The 13,531-nt window shown below is 51.2% G+C and overlaps 1 protein-coding gene across 1 annotated transcript in view; it reads right to left on the reverse strand.

Moving 5' to 3' along the window:
• Nucleotides 1-5,152: 5,152 nt before the first annotated feature.
• Nucleotides 5,153-13,531, reverse strand: part of LOC119165485 (putative cytochrome P450 301a1, mitochondrial) — a 128,762-nt gene continuing 120,383 nt past the window's right edge. The window contains exon 9 of the mRNA XM_075872592.1: nucleotides 5,153-5,322. Coding sequence (XP_075728707.1) covers nucleotides 5,212-5,322 — 111 coding nt within the window. The 3' untranslated portion in view covers nucleotides 5,153-5,211. The remainder of the gene's footprint in view (nucleotides 5,323-13,531) is intronic.

Consider the following 13,531-nt stretch of genomic DNA (forward strand, 5'->3'; position numbering starts at 1 on the left):
TGTCGATCCTCCAAGTTGCCCTCTAAGTCAGCTCTGTCCCACAGAACACCTGCTTCTCCCTCAACGAACAGTTGTTTGCATAGGCGTCTTCTCTCTTCCACCTTTCCCAGATGATGTTTATATTGTGTCCCCCAATGTTGACGTCCTGCTTTCGCGCAACGTTGCGTTTCCTCACACTATCGTCACTATAACGGTCAACGAATTTTGCCTATCACTAGTGAATTTCGGCCTATGTACACAAGTCCTCCCTTGTGGTTTATCCCTCGCTGAACACATGCCGGAGGGCGAGTGCCATATTTGCACTCTAAGTTATGACAGCATCTCGACTGCAGATAAAACTTCACCTATTTCTCCATCAGCTCACAGTGTCTCAACAAAGACGATTGCACCCAACTTACCGAAACAACAAACTTATGAACGGCCTTTCCTCCTTGAATCTTTTTGAGACATCTTCGATCTCGGGGATCACTCCCTTGGCCAGAAGTCTGTTGTCAAGCATCACATTGATACAGGCGATACGAGTCTCATCCATCGACAACCCTAATGCGTTTCCCATGTTGAGCGGTGCATCCTCCAACAGGAGGTCGACAAAATGCTTTCTTGAAATACCATCGAGCCTCCCTGCAGTTCTTGAGATTCCCTGTAGTGCTTGTCAAAAAGAAGGACATCAGCTGGAGATTTTGCGTCGACTATCAGCATTTAAACAAGGTCATGAAGAAGGACGTCTATCTTTTGCCACGCATAGATGATGCCCTTGATTGCCTTCACTGATCAAAATATTTTTTCTCCATACCTTCGCTCCGGCTACTGGCAAATTGCCGTTGACAACATGGGCTGCGAGAAGATCGCGTTTGTCACTCCCGATGGCCTTTACTAGTTTGAAGTGATGCCATTTGGTTTCGTACGTATGATGGACGGCCTGCTGCACGGCTTCAAGTGGTCCATCTGCCTGTTATACCTGGACGACGTCATCGTTTCTTTTCTACTTCTTTTTTTGATGCACCTTGAAAGGCTATCAAAAATCTTATCTGTTTTTAGTACGGTGGGACTGCAACACGATTAAGGAAAGTTCCACTTCGGCTGTCGTGAAATTTTCGTGCTTGGACATCTGGTTAAATCCTAGGGCTGCGCCCTGATCAAAATAAAATACGGGCAGTAAAAGATTTCCAAGTACCTATCTGAAACAAAGACGTTCGCAGTTTCTTTGGTCTCTGTTCTTCCTTCCGCCGCTTTGTTAAAAACTTCGGCGACGTCGCACGCCCTCTAATCCAACTCCTCACAAAGACACTGGCTTCATCTGGGGCCCCGAGGAAGCAGATGCGTTTCAAAATCTAGCGTGGCTTCTTACTTCTCCTCCTATCTTCGCTCACTTTGACATCTCAGCTCCAACAGAAGTTCGTAAAGACGTAAGTTGCTATGTCATCAGTGCAGTCCTGGCCCAGAAACAGCAAGGACATGACCGTGTTGTTGCCTATGCCAGCCGCCTTCGTTAGCCTGTTGAGAGAAAATATTCAAGAACTGAACGCGAATGTCCGGCACTTGTTTTGGCAGACCGGAAACATCGTCCCTATTTGTATGGTCGGCGATTAACAGTCATCGCTGATCACCATGCCTTGAGATAGCTTTCGTCCCTGAAAGACCTTTCAGGTCGTCTTAGCCATTGGGTGCTGCGCCTTCAAGAATTTGACTACTCAGTCCTGTACAAAACCGGCCACTTGCATCAACATGCCGACTGCTTGTCCCGATAGTCGACGCTTCCGACGGCAACTCCTCTACAACCACCCTTCTTGCCGACCTTCTCTGTTTATACGCATTTCATGACAACTGAATCGAGCAGTGACGGGATACTTTCTTGGACGGTATTATCCGAAGGTTAACATCGGTGACGCCCGACCCTTTCTTTTGAATGTTTGAGGTACGTGATGGTGTATTGTACCGTTGCACTATGCGTCCTGACAACGCAAAAAGACTGCTCGTCGTTCCCCGTCCATTGCATCAGACTCTTCTCACCCACCTTCATGATGCACCGATAGCAGGTCACCTCAGCGTGTCACAGACCAACGACAGAGTTCGCCGGCGCTTCTTCTGGCCTGGTATGTACCGTGACGTCTGCCGTTGTGTTGCAGCCTGTGACCCTTCCAAACAAAGAAAAAAAACCAAATCCTTCCTGCCAGACGTCATCAGCTACTGGACATCCCACGAACCCCAATCTACTATGTTGGCGTGGACCTGCTTGGCCATTTATTTTCCTACGTCAGCTGCGGGTAATCAGTAAATCCATCGTGAACTTATTTACAGCGCAACACCAGAAAAAATACAGGACGGGAAGGAGCAAAAGAAAGGAAAAGATATATTGTTGATTGCAGTAGCAACCGAATATACTGCCCGATACGCGGTCACGCGGGCCGTTCCAACCAGCTGTGCAAGTGATGTGGACGATTTCCTTTTGGAGGACGTCATCCTACACCCCGGTTCCCCTCGACAACTCTTTACCGACCGAGGCAGCTGCTTCCTTTCCAAAGTGGTTGGAAACCTCATCCACTCTTGTGCAAATTAACACAAGCTTTCGACCGCTTACCATCGACAAACAAATGGTCTAACGAAGTGCCTCAATTGCACTCTCACCGACATGCTATCTATGTATATTTCCACCGATCACTGCGACCGTGATACTACGTTACCATTTGTAGGATTCGCGTACAATTCCTCTAGAGACGACACCACTGGGTTCTCTTCTTTTTTGTTGTTCGGCCGTAACCCTGCGCTACCTTTCGACACGCTTCTACCGACTGGACTAAATGACACATCTGAGTACGCTCGGGATGCATTATTGAAGGTGCAAGTGGCACGTGAAGCTGCTCGACGACGACCACTGGACTTTCAGGACCATCAAAAGAATGTATATGACGCCCGCCATCGTGATGTTGACTTCACATCCGGCAATCTCGTTATGCTCTGGTACCCCTCGCACCACCTTGGACTTTCGCAAAAGTTACTCCCACGCTATTCAAGTACCTGCCACATATTACGCCAAGTAAGTGACGCCCTTACGAAATCGCCCCTAGGGACTCCGCCGTCATTCACGCTCACACTGACATTGTACATGTTACGCTATTCAAACAATATCACTTCAGTGCCTCCTGATTAGCACCGGGTTGGTGCTCCCGCCGCCAGGGAAATCGTGTAACGGGTGCACGAGAATGACGAAGAGGACAGGGAAAAAGACGACGTGGTCAGTCTCTACGACCCAGCTTGACGCCTTCTTGTCCATCCCGAGTTCATTCTGTATTTTGTCCAGTAAAGTTATTCTCCCCGTAACAATATTGCTGATGCTGGTCCGACCCCAGTCTATATACTAAACAACTGTGTTTTCCTCATTTTCACATAAATGGACTTGGTCCCTTCAGACGACGAAAGAACTTCATTCATGTTTTGCATGTTACCTGCACCATGACCACTTGCTAAACATAGTCTGCACAGGCAACTTGTTTCCTCCATATTACAATAAGAAAAGCTCGGTTTGTTCAAGTATCAACTGCAAAGAACTCGTCAGCTTTTATTACTTGAACTCACTATTATTTTGTAAATAATATCTTGAGAAATTTATATGCACTTCAGAGGTACATGTTTGCACTGCACAACAAAATACACGCTAGTGTATTGCAAGGGTTAGGCAAGAAATATTTGGCACACAATTCTAGAAACTGCCTACAAATGGGCTAAGAAGTACGCAAAAAAGTATAACTTATTCAAAATACTTGAAGCACTTGTTTGCGTGCTTAGGATAAAGAGGCATGTATAGAAAGAAACCTTATACAAATGGCTCACCTTTTCGAGTGCGATCGGGTTTACTTGCAGGTCTTGCCGCACTCTTCGAAATCCCGACTGTCCTGCATGACGCTCTTGCAGCAAGTGGTATGCTTTTTTTATTGTTGTTTTCATGAAATTATCACTGAAGTGAGCTCATACTTAATCTTTTTTTTAATTATCCGCCTCTTCACGTTTACAAATGTTTACGCGTGTAAGTTCTAAAAAAAAATGCAAGAAACCCGGCTGCAAGCCAACGAGCCCTTTTTATAAGTGAAAGCTCTCTACATCTTCTTTCGGGACAGCCAGGTTTTTATATATTCAGATATAAATGGCGATTTCTGAAGGTAGTCGCACGTCTTTGTGGTCTTTCTTGGTAGACGCAGGTGCGCAAAACACGTATGTCCTATGACCCATCCACAAAGCTTTATATGCACGCTATATTTAGTCTTCTTGAAAGAAAAAAAAAAGACATACGGGCATTCCGAGTTACTTGGAATAGATTTGTGTATTATGACGCATTGCTCTCTGGGCAGAAAACTCCCGCTGTATAGCTAACCTTTCGAAATATTACATTATGATTCTTTAATTCTATCGTGTTTAGTGAAAGTACAGAAGTGTATTTGTACGCTGCATACTTTAAATTAGGAAACATATTGGCACTTTTCTAACAAACCGTTCCGCATGGCATCTTGCTGTCATTTAATTACTCATATTTCGAGCTTTCTTAGCTTGTTCTCGGAGACAATAAAATTGACTTCAAATATCGTTATTGAAAACAGTCATATTCCTATCAGTCTTTGGTAATTTGGAGTCACCCTTTTTTATATCAAGTAATTCGGAGTCTTTCCGGCAGATGCAAATGCTAAACGCTTCAGGTGCCGACCCCTTCCAGCTCACTAGAAGTGTAACTCGAAGATTCACGAATATATTATTTAAAGCAAGAGACTCTAAACAGAAAGAAATGTTGCAAACACAATTATATGATTAGAACTTTGATTCACTTCCAGTGACTTAAAGACAGTGACCGTTGTGTCCTGTCGTATGCGTGCCTTATGAAGTTTTTTTTGTTCTGGCACTGTGACATAATTGTTCAATATGAACTTATCCAGTTCACGGCGCTGCTGAACAATATCCCTCCATTACTTTGTGTAAAAAACAAAGGCATTAGTAAAGCGTTGAGCCGACAAAGTCATATGGCGGCCCAGAAAATGTAACGTAGCTTTTTTTCCCATAATTTTTCATATCCAAATAAAAAATAAAAGTGTATTAGCTGCTGCAAAAAGTAAAAGATGGTTTTACACTGTAGTGTGTATTCAACCTGAAGAAGCACAACAGTAAACAGTTTCATCAGCATCAATACATTTCATCAGCACCAGTAAGAAGGACTTTCTTATGTAGCGGCTACTCAACTTTTATGAAGCGGAACCTGGCGGGCTTCTGTGGCCGACTTATACGCTGTGAAAGGAAGCCAATGTCGCCATGGTGGTTTTCCACTCTGAATTCTTTCAGTATCTGTGAAAGAGAAGTTCCAGAATTTGTATATAATGACGAACTAATTGCCACGTGGTCGTGACGCTGACGAACGCAGCAGTCGGCTTTTCCATGTTAAGACTCCTTTTTTTTTAGGCAATCTTGTGCTCTAGAAACAAAATTTCATGCTACAGCAGTGCGTACTGTGCACTGATAGTGACTATCAGAACGTCGGCCGCCAATAGGGAGTTTTATAATGCCTTTTTCAAGCGCTGCGGGCGTTGCGGGCGACGCGGGTGCCATAATAGCTTTAGAATAGCGTTTGCCCTGCTGCGAACCGCAACGCACGATCGCAGCGACACCGTAACCTCAAAACCAGCACTTGCAGGCCACATGTGGGCCGCCATCACCTTAGAAGTATGGCAGCTTGGGCTAGTTGGTATGGCATGACGATAGTTATAGCGCGAGAACAAAACGACGACACAAAGAAGAGAAGCGCTGGTGTCTTTCGTGTCCTTCTTGTCTCTGTGTCGTCGTTTTCTTCTCGCGCTATAACTATCGTCCGCCATCACCACTCGTATCCTCGAAACCAGCGCTTGCGGGCCAATGCGGGCCGCCATCACCACACGCAACTTCGGATTTTCCGCGTGCGGTCCACGAACGCGAACGCCCACTTGCGTTACGACGCATGCGCAGTGGCAGCGACTGGACCGCAAGGGCTCGCTGTGCGCTATTCTAAAGCTACCCAGTAATTTGATCTCCGGTGAGCAGTGTCGGCTTGTATATAGGCAGTCACAAATTCTTACAGACCACGCGAGTGCGTTCCAAACTGCCTGTCGACAACACCTAGCGGTGCGCCGTGCAAGCCATAGACCACTGCACTGGACCAGAAAAGGGTGTTTTATTATCTGGCGTAAACATTTCGGCTGCTCTGCAGCACATTGTCTGTTCTTTGTCTTCCCGCAATGCACTTATCTGCGGTATGAGCATCACGCTGCTACATTTATTGCGGAGTTAAAGCTACCACGGCGGACTGCGAAGGTTGTGCCGTTGGTTACATGTAGATAACTAGTAAGAAAAATCGGGACCGATAAGAGTGAGCTGATAGGCTGCTCTCGAAACAAAATTCACGTAGGCACGCGTTTCGAAGATAGCGTTGCGTGTAAAAGTCAAATGTGCCCAGTAAAAAAACAGCTAGGCATTCCTCGAAGAGATGGACGCTTCTTGTGTGCAGCGCTGCTCTCTATCGGTGTTTACGTATAGGGGAAAAAATGGCAGCATATCCACGGAGTGAATGATGGAGAGTGGGGCGAAGCATTCGTCCGTTCATTCGTTCTTGCTTCCGTCCATCCATGCGTCCGTCTATGTGACCGTCCGTGCGTGCGTCTGTTCGTGTGTCCGCACGTCCATCTGTGTGTCCGTCCCTGCGTTCGTGCACGCATCCGCCCCTGAGTCCGTCCATGCGTCTATCCGTCGCTGTAGCCATCCGTGAGTCCGTCCATGCATCTGTCTGTGTGTCTATTCGTCCATCTATTCAACACTCCAAGTACCACCATCTCGCATCTTTTCATCATATATTCAGCATATGCACCGCCATCCAGCGGACATTCAAGGACTAAACGAGAGGTGGCACACGCAAACTTTCTTACGGCTTGCGCTTCGTGTCTACTTCCCACCTTTAACTACCTCAAGTTCATCGTATATACTAGTTTACTGTATTGATGGCACAGCGGCCAACGCTCGCTAAACCTTTCTAAAACCAAGGAGGTTATGCCCAGCGAGTATAACGTAGCAACCCTTTCTTGTCAGATAGTGCTCAATGTACATGCCAATGGCTGCTAAGGGGGAATGAGAAACAGGAGAATTGAGCTTTTAGTTAACGCGCACGCTGCGAATTTTTTATTGTTCAACCACGCACAGATGAAATCTCTCACCGGCACCACCTTGGAGGTCAAAATGTAAGACTGGTTACACACTATGACTACTCCTACGACTACGAGGGACGAACAAATGCCGATAAGATAAAAGTCCGAGCAAGCCGTTTCGCCGCGCCAGTCGCACAGCTGGACCCGGGGCCACGTCACGCTGATGTTGCCTCACCGGTCCCCTTCAAGGAAAAAGGAAGCAACCTGTGGCAGAGTCATCGCACCTTACCGCGAGCGGCCGCCACCCCCTGGACTCGGGCCTCCCGCCCGGAGCCCCCCTCCGACCCCCATGCCAGGCATCGCAAGGTCCCCGGACGCCCTCTGCTGCCCCGGAAGCCTCCTGCCCTGGTGCCACCTGAGGCTGAGCGGTCTCTGAGCCGCCCTGTGCACTAGAGTGCAAAGAAATCTGCACATTACCAGACCAACAAGTCGCCCTCCCTGGTCCCGCCGGCTGAGCGCCCGCGAGACCAGCGGACACGCCCCCTTCAGACATGGCAAGCCCAAGCCACCTCCCGGTGAGGAAGAACTGTTTTCTGTTCACCGCCCCCGATGGGGACGTGTCTATTGACGACCTTATAGATGCAGTTGAAGAGACAGCCGGACCTGATAGTGTGTTAGTCTTGCAACACATGAGGGGCGCGAAGTTCCTTGTGGGTTCCCGAAACGCGAGTCAGGCCACAAAGCTTATGGTCACAGAGGGCTTCAAGGTTAACCGGGAGCACGTTACAGTAGAAGCGGTAGAACCCCCAGTTACGTTTGTTAACGTATACCGCTTTCCAGCATATATAGCAGACGAGGTCTTGATTAACACTCTTTCACAGTACGGCAAGATAAGAAGTGTTTCCTTTGCATCAGTTCCTAACCAACAAAACAAGCTTAATGGGGTTAGAGTAGTGCGCATGGAAAGGAGCAGGCCAGTCCCAAACTTCACAACCATTGCGGGGCACCATGTCATGTGTGAATACCACATGCGCAGAGTGTGCGCAAGGTCTAACAAACCGGGGCACATGGCCACGGCGTGCGCAGCCGCTTATTGCAAGAGATGTGGTGTTTTTGGGCATGACACCGAAGGGTGTGTTGAGGAGTGTAAGAGATGCGGTGGGCGGCATGGCACACGCGACTGTTTCCGCAAACGCTCGTACCTTGCGGCAGCGCGCGGCCTTCCACCCGAGACGCGGCCAGTTACTGGTAACGACCACCCCAGCACCTCTCGCCCGCCTACCGGGACTGAACCGACATCAGGGCTTCAGGTCCAAAGACCCAAGACTCGGCCCCACACGACAACGAGTGTCCCGGACCACTGGCAGTTCGAAGAACCCCGAGAGACGGAAGACGCCCGCACCGTATCAGCGCCCTCGCTCCCTTGAACGCAGGCTCCGAAGCGGGGGACGACACGAGCAATAATAGTTCAGAAGGCGACCTGGACGAGTCGAGCGGCCATGAATCCGGCTCTCCGGAATCCACCCGCGACTCCTAGGATTTGTCGCAACGTGCAAGCGAGGAACAAGAAGTACGAACACCGGCGCTGAGCCCCGAGAACGACGAGCCTGCATTCTCTGGTTTTGACGAGATTAGTTTCCCGCCACTTCCACTTCCGACGGCTCTCCCCCCCAACCCTGAGGAGGTGCCCATCGTAAGCTCTGGCCGCTACGTCTTTCCGGATACTGGCCACTTGAGCACGGACCAGTGCACCTCCATCGAGATGCAAACTGCCGGCGCAGCCCCGACCGATAGGCGCGAGCGTTCGAGATCAAGGTCCCCTTTAAGAGGCGAGGACAAGTCACCCGGCGTGTCGTCGAGCCTACCCGCGAACCTTGAAAACAAGCCTCGGCGCTCCAAAGCACCCGTCTGTTCCAGCGACAGCAATGCCCCTCCCATTGCGCAGTCGCCGAAATTGGACGCAGTACCGGAAGCGAAAGGACACTTGCCCTCAAGCGCAGGCGAAAAAAGATAGGCTCTTCGCCAAAGCACCCTCCCTTTCTTTTCTTCTCCGTGTTTGCTTCAAGGCGAACACAAGAGCGGGCGCCGCGACACGGCAACACAGTTCCCCCTCCCCCCCCCCCCCCTCCGCCTCCTCGCGCACGCTCTGCTCTTTAACATGACGCAACACACCCCTCCCCCCACGCTTGTTTCTGCTATCAGCGGTGGTCGCGCCGCCTACTCCCTTTCCCCCTCTGCTCCTTTCACCAGCCGAAGCCACGGCAATGGTTTTTGTTTATGCTTACCTGTTGCACAGCTGTCTGCTGCGCTTGCGACTAATCGGCACCATGGCTCCTATGAAGCATCACTTAAACCACGGAGGGCTTTAGCCCAACTAGCAAACGCGCCTTCGCGCCTTTATGTAAGTTCGGCTCCTTCGAGCGTGCCGCCCCTGCCCAGGCGGTCGCCCCCGACCCCTTCCTTCACTCCAAGTCGTCTCCCCACGCCCACTAGAGCAGATCATGTCAACTCTCAAGTTTGCCACCTGGAACGTCCGCGGATTTCGTGACAAACCGAAACAGCGAGACATTCTGACCTTCGCCCAAGCACAGGGTATTGATGTGCTCTTTTTACAAGAGACCAACTTGCGGTCGCCGTTAGAGGTCTCAACCTTCAGACGCGAGTTCCAGGTGGACGCTTTCTTCTCCCTAACTAAGTCAAGGGCCTGTGTAGTCGGAGTCGTCTTTACTACGCGACGCTTCCGGCAGAAGGCGTTTTGCATCTTCGGTGCTGACGGCAGGTCGCTCATGTTGGACCTCTACATCAGCGAAAGAAGGATTCGGTTCGTGAACGTGTACGCCCCGGCGACGCGGAAGAACACAAACATCTTCTTCCAACAGCTGCACGACCTTCTTTCGAAACCCGTCCCGCACGTCCTGCTGGGGGACTTCAACTGCGTCATGGAATCGCAGCGCGACGTCAGGGGACCGGGTCGAGGGGGGTCCACGTACTATGCTAGGGAGCTCGTGAAGACTCTTCGACACCTTCGGTTATCCGACGCGCGGCTCATCGCCCACGGCGACCTTTTTGTCGCAACTCGAGCCTCTCACCTCACAGCCAGTCGATTAAATCGGACGTATGTCCCCAACTTACTCCTTTCCTCGCTCGTGGGGTGCGAAGTCCTTTCCCCTCCGGCAGACCTAACGAGTCGGTCAGATCACCTCCTCCTTGTCACTACGCTTAGCGGCTCTCCTGGACTCCATACTGATGACCATGGTTGGCGAGTGGAGTCAGCGCTTCTGCAAGACGATGATAGCATCGAGCGCATTAGGGCGCGGCGGCGGGCCTCCGTGGCGAACGCCCCGGACCTAACCCCACGCTCGTGGGAACCTTGAAAGTGGAGTGGAAGGGAATCCTTCAAGACGAAGGCAAGGCAAGGAAACGCCGCATAACCGCTAAACTGAATGAGATCCTGCAGAGCATACGCATCGTCAGGGGGTCAGAGACAATGACGACTTGCTTGCGCGACTACCTGAACACCCTGGAGGTCGAGTATGCCCGGCTGCTCCAACAGCGCGCGCGCAGACCGCCTGGGGAGCGGGGCGCACCCATTAGCCACCTTGGAGCGCACCCCAGTGACACAACTGGGAATGGAAGCATACGAATTACCCGAGTGAAACACCCGAACGGTTCTTTCGCAACTGAACCAGAGGGAATCCGCGATGTCTTCTGTGAGTACTTCTCGGCCCTTTTTTGGGACGCCGACAGCGACGGAGAAACTGGCGGAGAAGATCAGATTAGAGAGGTCTGCCAGCACCTCCCATGGCTGGGAGGAGAGGAGGTTGCGTTACTGAGCACGGAAGTGTCTGCAGAAGAGGTTAGGGGCGCGATAACAAGCATGCCTCCGAACTCGGCCTTCGGCACGGACGGTCTCACAGCCAACTTTTACGCCACTTTTTTTCGACGATCTAGAGGGAGTGCTTGTCACACTGGCGAACATGGTGGTTACGAAGCAACTGAAAGCCGCATCCTTTGGAGAGGGGAGGATTGTCCTCCTACTGAAAGAGGGAGCCCCGCAGGAGGAGCTGTCGGCATGGCGCCCCATAACCCTGTTGAACGTGGACTATAAAATGGTTGCTTCCATCCTTAATAGCCGCCTTAAGCTCCTCTTGCCATCAATCGTCGCTCCCTGGCAGTCCTGTGCGGTTCCAGGCCGCTCTATCTTTGCAAACCTTACCGCAACAAGGGATGCCTTCGAATACATGTCTGCCAAGTGCTTGTCCGGAGCCTTTGTCTCCTTGAACCAGGGAAAGGCGTTTGACCGGGTGCGCCATGGATACATGATCAAGTTACTCCGCCAGTTCGGGTTCCCGACATGCTTCGTAGACACCATCGCCATCCTGTACAGCAACCTCACATGCCACGTAGTAGTAAACGGCACCCCGACGAGTAACTTTGTATACAAGAGAGGAATCCGCCAAGGGTGCCCGCTAGGGCTCTCCCTCTTCGTACTTTCGCTTGAGCCGTTGCTGGTGAACATCGACTGGAACATGGACGTCAGAGGCTTCCCGCTAACGGGGGAGCCCAACATTAAGGTCCTCGCTTACGCTGATGTTGTATCCCTGTTCGTCAGGGACCCGGCAAGCCTGCAAGCGTTTTGGAGAACATTCGCACACTATGCTGAAGTCTCAGGCGCGGCCTTGAACATGAGGAAGAGCAAGGCCTTACCATTTGGAACATTCCCTCACGGCGCTCTGGGAGAGTTGGAAAGGGTCGACGCCGTCAAGGTGCTCGACATATACTTTTGCTGCGGCGGCGTCGCCGACCGACCTAACCTGGCAACGAGCGCTCGAGCGGGCACAGGATGCAATAGCACGCCTCCAACCAAAGGATCTCACGCTTCGTTAGAGGGCCATAGCCACAATGACAACCATCTGCGCCTTTCCCTTGTATGTAAGCCGAATAGGAGTGATGCCTACCAAGACTGCGACGCAATTGACAAGTATGATCGGTGCCTACCTGTGGGACGGCAAACCCGCGCCCTTACGTCGAACCCTCCTGCAACTCCTAGCTTCAGAGGGCGGCCTCGGGCTCACGCATGTCCTGACGGCGAGCAAAGTGCTTGCCTTGAAGACCGCAAGGGCCTTGTTTCCCGCACCTGATTACGTGGGGAGGCCCCTAATGCGTTACTGGGGAGTAGAAACTCATCGTTCCTGATTGCCGACCGGCCGCTCACCCCACTCACCGAGACTTCCTCCGCGTTCTATAAGGCAGGCGCCAACACCATGCGGATGCTAGAAAAGGAGGCCCCTACGTGCGACGTAAAGGAGACCCCGCCTGCTCGCATTGTGGAAGAAATCGCCAGCAACAAGATAACCCCCGAGGAGAGACGACGGTCGTGGAACTGGAAGCGGAAAAGCAAAACAGATGGGCGTGCCATCCCTTCGTCCGCCCAAGACTTCGCATGGAGAAAAAACTGTAACGTCCTCCCAATCCGCCAGCGCCTCCACAAGTTTGGCATCACGCCTACACCCCGCTGTCCCGATTGCCGCGCGGATGAGACCCTGGCGCATGCCTTATTCTAGTGCCCAGCGGTCAAACCGGTTCGGCGCCTGACTGGGAGGGATTTTAAAATCCGTCCTCTCTCAGCCCTGAAAAGAAACAAAGGCGCCTTTGCAAAGTTAGTGGCCCTCTGCACCATATTCATGGTCTGGAAGCGACGGTGCTTCGCTGAGGTTAGCCGCTCTCCGGTCAGAGCGGCCTTCCCGACCGTAGCTCGTATCCGCCACATGGTGTGGCAGCCCCTCTCAGACCAACTTGAAGCCAGCGGCAAGGAAAAGTTTCTCCGCCGCTGGCATACGAGGTTTTTTCTCCTGCAAAAAGGCAAGTTACCCCTGCCGATAACCCCTTTTTAAGCGCACGCCACTCACTGCGTCCCACTGTTTCCTTACCGGCAAACGGAAAGTGCCAATGCCACCCCCCCGTCAATTGTATAATTATGTGTCTCGAATCTGTTCTCTGTACGGATTAACCCCTTAGTTCTCTGGAGCCCGAACAGCGGCGACCATTATTGCACCCTTTTTCGCCTGTAAACGGAAACGGGCTCTTTTGCGCACGGGCCGTACAGCGCTCTTATAGCCTTTGTATAACGAGTGTTCGAATGATCGCGCTTCTGTTGCAGTGTAGAGTCTAAACGTGTTTTTGCTGTTCATCGGTGTCTTTACCGCGGGTGTCCGTGATAAGTGTCGGAGAAGAATTATGTATTTGATTATTTGTCAGAAGTGCAATAAACTTCCCTTTGATTCGCCCCTAATATCGTTCACAGGCTCTTTGCCATGTGCTCGCGCAGTCCGTAAACGTTTGTTGCTTACTGCACGTGAAGCATCAAACGTTCCAGCCTTATCGCT

This window comes from Rhipicephalus microplus, chromosome 8 (genome assembly GCF_043290135.1).
Source record: "Rhipicephalus microplus isolate Deutch F79 chromosome 8, USDA_Rmic, whole genome shotgun sequence".
Classification (NCBI taxonomy): Eukaryota; Metazoa; Arthropoda; class Arachnida; order Ixodida; family Ixodidae; genus Rhipicephalus; species Rhipicephalus microplus.